The following is a 10,634-nucleotide window of genomic DNA, read 5'->3' on the forward strand; positions in this document are numbered from 1 at the left end:
TACCCAATTATTTGCACTCTTTTTTATTTGCGCAAGCGTTTTGTTGTATTCATCTGTCTTAACCAGTTAATTTTTTTTTGCTAAACTTCCCCTCCTTGGCAGTTTCCACTGTCGTGTTACCATGTTTTTTTTATTTTTATTCTCACAGGTCCTACAGTCTCGAATTTATTTTTTATTTTTTAAATGGCCTGAACTGCGGTTGCCTTACCTTGTCTTCCATCTCTTTTTTTTTTGTGCATGTGTCATCTAATATATATAGTCGTTTGTACTTTTGTTTTCTTTTAAGCGGGACTCCCTTGATAGAGGTCGCCACCATCATATCTGTTATTGGCTTTCTAAAATATTCAATTCTTTTCCGTAACAGAAACGGAAGAAGGTGTACGATCATTGAAATATCTGCCTTTTTTCTTGCTTTAATTCATTCATTTAATCATTTATTACTTCCCTTTCTTCCTTCCCCATTTAAGACTAGGTAGTTTAAAGGAATCCGACATGTCGAAGTTAATTAAATTGGATTGTGGCGTCCAACACTATGCGTGGGGAAAGGAAGCTGCGGAGAGTTATGTCGCTAAAATGAAAGGTGAGGGAAATAAGGAGGGTAAGTATGCGGAACTTTGGGTTGGAACGCACCCAAATTGCCCATCGAAAACGTTTTCTGGACAAAATTTGGATGACTTTCTAAAGAATGACAACAACATGTCACGATTTGTCCATCCCAAACAGCAAGCAGATCCACGTTTCCGTGATACTGTGCCATTCCTACTCAAGTTACTGTCAGTGCAAACGGCTTTGTCTATTCAAGCACACCCAAACAAACAATTGGCGGAGAAACTCCACAGGGAGAATCCCGAGAAATACAAAGACCCCAACCATAAACCAGAGTTAGTGGTGGCACTGACGCCTTTCGAAGCACTGTGTTGCTTTCGCCCGTTAAAAGACATTCTCGAGTTCTTGGAATCCGCGTCCCCGTTGAAAACTCTTTTGGGGCCCGCTGCCGATGTGCTACCCGGAGAGGTCGAAGATAGTGAAGCGATCAAACATATGATGGATATTGTTTACAATACCGATGCAAAGAAGCATGCAGAGGCACTACAAGAACATGCGGAGGAGCTGCGAAGTAGGGGTGGAGAAATGACTAAAGAAGATAGTGTTTTCTTACGTGTCCTTTATCAATATCCCGACGATATGGGTTGTTGGATGGTGTACTTCCTCAACTATGTGCAATTAGCACCAGGTGAGGGTCTTTTTTTGGCTGACAGTGAGCCTCATGCCTATCTGTTTGGAGATAGTGTTGAAATAATGGCATGCAGCGATAATGTTGTGCGGGCGGGGCTCACTCCAAAATGGAAAGATGTGCCCACCCTGTTGAGGATGTTGCGTTACGGCACTGATGGTCTTGAGCGTGCAAAATTCGAGCGCTATCGAGCCCCCGAGGGATCAGAATGGGAATTGCAACATTATTCCCCACCCAGAGAGTTTCAAGACTTTTCTCTTTACCGCATTGAACATCGTGTGGAAAGGCAGGGACAAACACACATAAAACTTCCAACGGTTGGGTTGGGATTTTGCGTGGAAGGATGTGGCATTGTAAACGGGGAAAGAGTGCGTTTGGGTGAATGTTTTCTCGTCCCTTATGGTGACCTAAAGATTGAGGCGTTTGGCGATTTTCAGATCTTTGTGGCATCCATGAATTACTCTCTCCATTCGGCATCGCATATGTGAGACTCGGTGTGTTGGTGCAACGCAGATTATCAAAATAAAAATTTGTAGATGCGGACGGCAAAGACAAGTTAGCAGAATATCAGCAAAAGTAAAAGAGAAAAATAATAATAATAAGGGGAATGCAGTAGGTAACGCTTTTTATTATACTTAGTGTTCGGACCATGCTGCTGTGTAAACAGTTGCAATATGTACAATAAGGTGAAAGGGGCTCAATTAATAATGCAACATTTTGTGATATAGAACTGGTAGGAAAGGGGGTGAGTATAGTTTTGGATGGAAAGGCACCATCAACTAATGTCGCCTCCCTCCTCTGTCCTTCCACTCGTCTAAAATGAGAAAATTTGTTGAATGCGTGCAACGACAAAGTAAAGGGATGCACAAATTGTCGAGTTTGGATGAAGGCGATGTGCCTGGCGGAAATATTCTTCATTACGATAATTTACGGTATATTTTCTATTTTAGCGAGAGGGGAGGTGCGATGTTGCATCAGAGTTGCAATAGGTTGTGGTAACCACGTGTTGATTAGGATCTTTCAACACTGAATGTTTCTCCCCCCTTTTTTTACTTATCTATGCTGCAATGTTCTCTTTTTTTTATCGTTTTTTTTTGTGTGTGTGCTGTTACTTGTGGATTACCTTTTCCTTCAGCATATCAGGTACCCGTATGGATAGCGTTCCTTTATTTATTTACATTTTTTGTCGGGTTTGGTTGGTTGTGCTGTATTGTCGTTGTGACTGCGTGACAGACTTTTTTTTATTCTGCTATCTCTCCCATATTGGATCGAGGAAGGAAGATAGGAAAGAAAAGTGGAAAAGTAAGAATAAAAAGAAAGACATGATCAGTTTTGTTATGAGGAGAGATGGTTTGGACCTCGTCCTCTTCCCCAACCTGCACACGGGTGCTAACCCACTGTGCTCGTTAATGAGGCACCGTAATATAAGTGTGTGAAGCGCGAATTTGTTTATAATATATTCATGGAAGTGGCGGTAGGTGCAGAGTGGTGAGGTGACCGCGGCAAGGGCAGTTATTTCATTCCGTGGAATATATATATATATATATATATGCACAAGAGCTGTTACGAAATCATTTCCTGAGAAACATAACCAACGCTTCCTTCTTCTGGTACTATTATTTCTCACACACACGCACACTTTCGACTGTTAAGAACCCATTTACATCATATCGATTATTCACGGTGACGGTTGTGCGAGTTTCGTATCTCCGCATACGTAGAGCTGCTAATGTATTTGCCTCCCATGATTGCTATCGCAAAAAAGATTTTTCTTTCTAAATTGGTCAGAACTTATCCTTCATTTAATTTCACTTACTTATACGTGCACGTATACACATGTAACCGCCTAAACAGGTGGTTGTTAATAGTAGCTGTTGCACAGTTACCATTCGCGTAGTAGGCCGATAAGTGCAGAAAAAGAGAAGTGTATGTAAAGGAGGCGCTGGAGGGATGAGTACTAAATCCTCAATTTCACCTAGTGTAAAGGCACCAAAGGGTGCTGTAACTGGTGTGTCGCCATTTCTCCGCTCACAACAAGAGTTGCAACAAAAACTCCACTGTGATTATGTTCTGCTGTGGTACAAACGGGACCCAGAATCTATACCAGGGCAATGCCCAAATTTCTTATGTGTTGGAGAACCTATTCCAGTGAAGTTGTCTCACCACGTCTTTATGCAGATGGCATTCGGGGTGCTGAAGGATCGTCTGTGGAAGGGAGCAACCCGAAAAACTAACATCAGAAAGGGAAGTACAGCTGGTGCACCGGAAAAAAGGCAGCATGGTGGAAATTCCACAAATTCCTCGGAATCGAATACAACCGCGACGTCCGGCGAGCAGCCGTCAAACAACACAACCTCCTTTACGTCACGTGAGCAGGACGCCGTAGCAATGTACTGTTTCTTGTGGCAGTTCACCACCAAAATGCTGAAATCTCAAGAAGAGGCGCTTGCATTGGCACGGAAACACAAAAAAACTGGCGGTGTGGAACCGTCCCCGTCTGTTCGAATGACGAAGCAGCAACTGCGTTTACAGTTACTTCTGGAGTACGGTGTGGATGTGCAGAAGGTGCTTGGCGATGGCCTCCCCACGACAGGGGCAGTACGTGATGAATACTACAAGGAGCTTCTGACGGGAAAAGTGTCGGAGGAGGAATTTCTCAACCAACTTTCCAAACCCGCAGGTATGGCGCAAACGTGTGGTGTTATGTAATACCCGTCTCTATGTGTAAGTGATTTTGTATCACACACACACACACACACACACACAAGTACGCTGTGTTCAGTTACTCTCCTCAACTTTGTGCTGCTATTCTTACCTCAATTACGCAAAGCGTTTTTTTATTATGTGCGTTGAGGCCATACACGACAGCGATCTTTCATCCTTTCTTTCTTCCTTTGAATATCTTGTGTATGACCCTTTCCATTTGGTCAACATGCATACCTTGTTTTATTTCGTTGCATTTTTCTTCCTTTTTCGAGCCAGATATGGAAATGAGCGACGGGAACAGGGTGCACGTCGTGATGATCGGACCGGTGCTTATCCTGCAATTGTGGTGTAGAGTACTTGATACTCTTTGTGTAGCGTGCTCTGTATATTTTTTTTCACCTTTCCATTAATTTGGTGAGTTTCTCGCAAGCGCAAGGCCTTGTGTTCTGTTCGCACCAGTGGTGGTACCGTTGTGTGTGTGTGTGTGTGTGTGTGTGTGTGTTGTATGTGGCTGCATGGCGTGAACTACCGTGTTGTTATTATTAGTTTTTGATTATGGCTCTTTGATGAATCAAAATGTTGCTGCTGTTGTTTTCGTGTGTGCGACAGTGACACCGCAATGATGTCTGGTCCCACTTCGCTCATGAAATTTCTTCTTTTGGATATGTATCATCTGAAAGCCGCGATTGGATGCCCCCCAAAGTTCGGTATTTTAATCAATCCCTCCGCCATGTGTTATGGTGGGAGCTGTCACTTTTGTTTACCTCCTCGACAACGCTGTTCTGTTTTCATCATGAACTGATTCTTTACTTGTCGTAGTTGAGTTATCAACTGCTGTTAGTACTTGCGCCGACGAGTCTTCATTTCTTGGTTTATGAAAAAATTGGTAATTTAATTTTCTCTCAACTTCTTCATAGCGCCAATCGCGGGGCAAAGGACTTTTGCACATATTATACATATTCCGACCTCAACGATCTGGAATGGTGCGACTACCACCAATAGTACAGGGGTCCCAAGCGGATGGTATCCAACGTCGTCAGTCTGTTGCAACTGCACCGGCTGCGAGAAGCGCGGCCCGTCGTGGCAGCATACGTTTCAAGAAATCACTTATTTACTGGAAACTTTTTGGTGCTTCAGCTCCTCTGTATTGTGGTCCACTGGGTGAAGTGGTTGGTGAAGTTGAAGAGGGTACAGTTATACGTGAAACTCGCCGGTACAGGGATCCATTTGGGAATTGGTGGGTGGCTTCGCGCTCAGTAGATGATTCGCTGTTGTGGTTACTGTTCTCATCGCCGCCTTCCTCAGATGGTGAAGTTGGTCAGTGGCGCAGGGTATACGACCAGCAGGACCAAGATATACCAAGCAGTCCCCGCACTGAGGAGGTTGCCGTACTTGGCAGTTATTCCATTCCACCTGAAGTGAGCACAAAGGAGCTTCCTTCACTGGGTGATGTACATCAGTTCATTCGTGTTTTGGGTAAATCTTGGCGAGCGATGACTTCGAATCCCGCGGCGCATACGCGCGATTGGAACACACAGTACCAACAGTTGGTGGAGCAGAACCTTTTTGCAGAGCGAGAGGCGAGCACTTCGGCCAGAGATCAGCTTCGTTGCTTTATGGAGGAGTTCAAAGCAGCTGCTGAGGAGGCGGCACTGGGCGTTGTAGCAGAGTTAGTACTTCCAGCAGAGTTACGATCAGGAAGGGGAGTCACCGGGGAACGAAACTACTTCGCACGTAATGGCCTCCTCGTTCGAGTTATGCTGGATGACTGCGACGACGAAGAGAACAAAGGCAGTGAACAAGCGTGGCAGGTTGCCACACAGTTTTTTCTTGCGCAGCAAGTGTTATCGTTAGAGGCACCAAAGCAACTGTTTCACACCCTTCCGACGGCGCTCGTTACATTTTGTGGCGTCCGGGTTTGTGTTTTCGCTATTGCGCCGATTGAATTGCAGAACGTTGTGTACTTACCGATACAGGAACTCGAGCGCGGAAACTTGGAAACACCTAACTTTGTCCAGAGGCGACTTGGTGAACTCGGCGCTGCAATATCATTGAAGGGACATGTCCTCAAAGGGGCTGAGGGAAAAAGTGTTGATGTGGCAATGTCCGCTGATGTCGCTCTGATTAAAGGATATGATAAGCGACTCTATATCATAGGTTCCGGTCGCCTGCTTCCAGAGCTTGCGCTTCTCGGTAATGAAGAAAACATGAAGGACCCCACCAAATGTAATCTGTGGGATGATACCTTGACGACTTTACGTTTTCGACCAGAGTTCCTTCTTAGGTGGAGTGCTCCACTGAACCCGGATGCCTTCGTGGAATCCACTGCAACCCCGGAGGATAACGCCACCATCGTTGAGGCCACGGAATACATACGAGCGAAGTTAATACCAACGGTGGCAGCGATGGTAGGTTTACATGAACCCATCGACATACCACGCCAGGATGCCGTAGAGTGTACTTTATGTGGTAATACCCTAACAAATGAGCTGCGGTTTGTCGTGTGTCGGAGCAATGAAAAGTGTTGCCATATATGCTCCCATTGCTACGCCAGGCGACTGTCCGAGCAAGGAGACTCGACTCGTGATATTTTCTGTGATGCCGTTAAGTGTGGTGCAGGCTTTCGTGGACCCAAAGGTCTACTGATGCAGCCCTCGCTATCGTCAATTTTTCATGCGAATGGACTGAATATGCGGTTTTTGCCTTTTGTATATCATGCCATACCGGCGGGTGCGAAACCCGTTGTGGGACACTACTGTGAAATTGAAATGGTTGCGCGGGCAGCGGTCCGCGTGTTCCGCAATAAGTTACGCTCTACTTCGCAAGTCATAGACGAGGTGAGGCAGATCTCCCAGGACCTCTTTTTAGGGCTCTTGCAATCGTCTGGTCACGTGCCAGAGCGGTTCTGGGCAGACGAAATCGGCCCCACTATAGAGAAAATGTATGGGCCACTAGAGCCATTCAATACAGAAAAGATGGATGTTGAGCTTTTGTACCATCGCGTAGCGGACCTCTCTGGTATTGTGCTCAGCAGTTCAAGCGTAGAGTCGCTATATGGTGAAGAGCGACCGTTTCTTCAGTTGGAAAGTGTTGAACCCGTTGTAAAAGTTGTGGTTCCCCCGTATGTTGCAGATGAAGAAGCACAGGAAGAACTCCGAAGGGGGCTATACGACAGTTTGGGTGAGACACTGCTATTTTGGATTGGCGCCTTCACAGATGGTGTGGAAGGAAGCACAAGTGGCGGCAAACTCCCCCACGAGCCATTCTACCTTACTGAGCAACCAATCTAAGGATGAGATATTCTGCGAAGTAGTTCGCAACACCTCCGAACTACTTACGTTTCGATACATGTAACTCATCGTTTTCGTTTTTGTTTCAACTTGAAGATCAGTTTGTATTTAATCTGTACGTAGTGCCCTATACATCGAGAAGTCCATATTGATTTCTTTATTCGGGTGTAAAACTGTGGGTTCACTTTCCTATTTGTTTATTCCCGTTAACTGGTATTACCCTTTCTTCTGGTTATTCGGTAACGACAGCCGCATATACTACTAGTGGGGTAGATGGAGGTTATTGTGAGTTGTGCTGCGGTTAGTGTAAATTCACAGAATCTGTCCCTCACCACTTCTTTTCGGTATTGTTGGTATAACTTACTTCACTGTTTTGACTGTTGTTGTTTTATTATTATTATTATTTTTTTTACATTTTCAAAATAAGTATATTTATTATAAGCGATTCCACCAGTTTCCACTGTGTAGCACAACATCACTATTTAAGTTAGCTCCACTATTTGCAATGTTCCACGATCTGACTAACGTGACCCAAAGCAAGCGTCAGGTGCATCCTCATCACATGCATGAATCTGACATGGAGGTAGCGGCGCGAATGACGGCACCGGTATTTACTACTGATGAAGGCATCGCAGAAAAGTTGGACCAACTCTCCCGTAAAGTGGATGCTATTTATGGACTTATGCTGCACCTGGTTCAGCAAAGGCAATTACCCACCGCACCTGAGTTACTAACCTCTACATCACAAACCTCAACAATCGAAGCTGTGCATCCCGCCTTTCCTGAAGAGGAGCCCAACTTTGTTTCGATGCTGAGTAGTGCCATGCCACACGCTACGCACTCTGCCCCTCAGTTCTTTGAATCTCCTACCCATGATCCACTTACCAGTGGGACGATAGACACCGTTACGACTCCGATGGTTTCCACAAGGGACAAGGAGGAGGAGCACATAAAAGCTACCGATAACAAGAGGGCCCTATCAAACCCACAGTCCTCGAGTGCCACTCGTGGAGATGATCACAACAGCTGGAAGAGACACGACTGCTTCATTTTGTTGGTCGAATTCAAATGCCAACGCATGAAGCGGTGCGTGAGCAGTTCCTTCATCACACCCGGACAGTACGCTATTGTACAGGGAGACCGCGGCCACGATTGTGGTGTTGTCAACCAATGCAGTGAATGGAATGCTGAGAAGGGCTGCATCGTCCGTGAAGAGAGTTTTGACGGCAATGTGACGAATGTGGTGCGGATGAAGGGTGAAATGGGTCGAGTATTGCGCGTGGCAACGGAGGAGGAAGTGGAGCGCCTTTTCGGGGAGATCTCGCGCAATGAGAATCTGGCCTTAAAGACATGCCGCGAGATTGTAGCGCGCCTTGGGCTCGACATGGATGTCGTTGATTGCGAGTATCAATTCGATCAACAGAAGATCAGTTTCTACTACGAGGCATCCCGCTCTATTGATTTCCGGCAGCTGAACAGTGAGTTGTTCCGCATCTTCGGTGTCCGCATATGGCTTCAGAACGTGAACAATTCCGTGAAGAATGTTGTTCCAGCTGGAGCCATGTCACGGGAGGAGAAAACGCAGTACCAGAAGAGTGGCCTCCGCCCTCCAACGTACAAATAAGGTCGCAACAATTCAACAGTGTTTTACTCACATTCTCACGCTGCTGACTGGTGGCGTTGGAGTTTACTTGACAAAAAAGAGGAAAAAAAACAAGTAAAAATTTCCCTCCTTCTTTCCTTCTTTCTACCTTTCCTCCCTCCAAGAAAACAACATTGAATGGATAAAAGAGTGAATGATGATTAATGAAAAACAAAAAAAACAAAAATAAATAAATAGACAACGATAGCGGTTAGAATGTGGAGCAGAGGGGGGTGCGTATGGAGACGGAACAAATAAATATCAAATAATTGGTTTTATGTTTCTTGCTTCGTTCCCCTCCAAGTTGCCGGAGGGTAAGGGAAACAGGGACTTAAAGTGAGTCGAGCGAAAACGGAATTACCATAGAACCAAAACTAAAGCAAGAAAGAAAGAAAGAAGAAAAATATGATAGAGGAGAAAATAATACATGCATACTCTCATACGCAAATAAAAAAGTAAAAGAAACAAAGACAGAAACATGATGAAAGCAAATGCGGTGGTAATCGATTTTTTTTTATTTTTAAAGAAAATGAGATTATTAAAAAAAAAATACCTTAAAAATAGGAGAGGAAAGTTGTAATAACAATAATAAGAAACTTCCGTCCACCCTCTTCGTTACTCCTTTCACTCACATCTTCCGCACGTTTAGAGAAGGAAAATAAAACAAAAAATGTGAGAATTTCTGCTCACAAGGTTTCGATAGAGTCATGAAGGTGCCAAAGAAGTGGGGGGGGGTAAACAAAAAAGAAAAAAAAATTTTGAATTGTGGCCAGTAATTTTTTTTTCAAAAAAAATTTTTTTGTTTTTTTTTCTATTTTGATTTCATTTTCCTTTAGACTTATTTCGGTATATGTCATTCTTTTGTTCTTTTCTTTTCTGTTAGTTTCTTTATGGTTTGTTTTGCTTTGGCTTTTTTTTAATAAAAATATTTTACTTATTTATTACATTTTTACCCTTCTCTTCCCTCTGTATTTATTATGGCCACATTTTTTTTTTTAAAACCCTTTTACCCTCCACTTTCTATCGGTTCTTTTTTTTCCCCCCACTCCCCCTTCATTCCCACCATTTTATAACAGAGCAGCCTATAATTTATAAATTCATTGCTGTTTGTCGCATAGAAGAAAAAAGAAATGGGAAAAGAAAAAGTAAAGGAAAGGAAAGGATCGCAAAAGAGTGCGCGTGAAGCACCCTTTACACTATTCCCTTTCCTTTCTTCTTCTTTTCCCATTTCTATTTTCATTTCCTTTTCCTTTTGTTTTTTGATTTTTGATCTTTTTTTCTTTTCTCCCCTCTTCTCTTTTCCTCCACTTCTTCTGTTTGAGGTCAATACGGGAGTGCATCAGTCACACATCTGATGGGGGGGGGGGGAAAAACGGCGTCATTATTTCATGTTTTCCGTTTCTTTACTCTCGTGTCATTCCTCAACTCCTCCTTTTTTTCTTTAATAATAATTATTATTATAATATATAAATAATTTATTTTGACCGCCACTTGATTCTAAAGGAGTGGAGTAGTGACGGAATGTGTTGGATTCATGATATCCGAATAAGGCACAACGGAATCCCAAAGAGGAAAAAAAAAGAACAGCATACTTACAGACATATTTACAGACATACAGACACATATTCGACTACAGTTAACTGAACTCGACTCGAATTTCTGCGGCCTGATGTGAACATGTGGGAGTTTTTGTTGTTTTTTTTTATCATTTTTTTAACTTTCTTCACTTTTTGTAGTGTTGGAGTGTTTTCTTTTTTTTTTT

At 43.7% G+C, this 10,634-nt stretch overlaps 4 protein-coding genes across 4 annotated transcripts; all 4 read left to right on the plus strand.

Annotated features, from left to right (window-relative positions):
* Positions 1-492: 492 nt before the first annotated feature.
* Positions 493-1,722, plus strand: TEOVI_000858900 (phosphomannose isomerase, putative; the record flags this gene model as incomplete). Its single annotated transcript, XM_067222965.1, has 1 exon — positions 493-1,722. The coding sequence occupies one exon, from the start codon at positions 493-495 to the stop codon at positions 1,720-1,722; it is 1,230 nt and encodes a 409-aa protein (XP_067079066.1).
* A 1,462-nt stretch (positions 1,723-3,184) lies between these two features.
* On the plus strand, positions 3,185-3,943 carry TEOVI_000859000 (uncharacterized protein; the record flags this gene model as incomplete). The annotated part of the gene is made up of 1 exon (XM_067222966.1): positions 3,185-3,943. One exon carries the CDS (start codon positions 3,185-3,187, stop codon positions 3,941-3,943), a length of 759 nt encoding a protein of 252 aa, XP_067079067.1.
* Positions 3,944-4,920: 977 nt separating this feature from the next.
* Positions 4,921-7,230, plus strand: TEOVI_000859100 (Clustered mitochondria/Translation initiation factor eIF3 subunit 135, putative; the record flags this gene model as incomplete). The annotated part of the gene is made up of 1 exon (XM_067222967.1): positions 4,921-7,230. One exon carries the CDS (start codon positions 4,921-4,923, stop codon positions 7,228-7,230), a length of 2,310 nt encoding a protein of 769 aa, XP_067079068.1.
* Positions 7,231-7,735: 505 nt separating this feature from the next.
* On the plus strand, positions 7,736-8,854 carry TEOVI_000859200 (PSP1 C-terminal conserved region, putative; the record flags this gene model as incomplete). The annotated part of the gene is made up of 1 exon (XM_067222968.1): positions 7,736-8,854. The coding sequence occupies one exon, from the start codon at positions 7,736-7,738 to the stop codon at positions 8,852-8,854; it is 1,119 nt and encodes a 372-aa protein (XP_067079069.1).
* Positions 8,855-10,634: the final 1,780 nt, after the last annotated feature.

Source organism: Trypanosoma equiperdum, assembly GCF_001457755.1.
Source record: "Trypanosoma equiperdum strain OVI genome assembly, contig: ctg_1725, whole genome shotgun sequence".
Taxonomy (NCBI): Eukaryota; Euglenozoa; class Kinetoplastea; order Trypanosomatida; family Trypanosomatidae; genus Trypanosoma; species Trypanosoma equiperdum.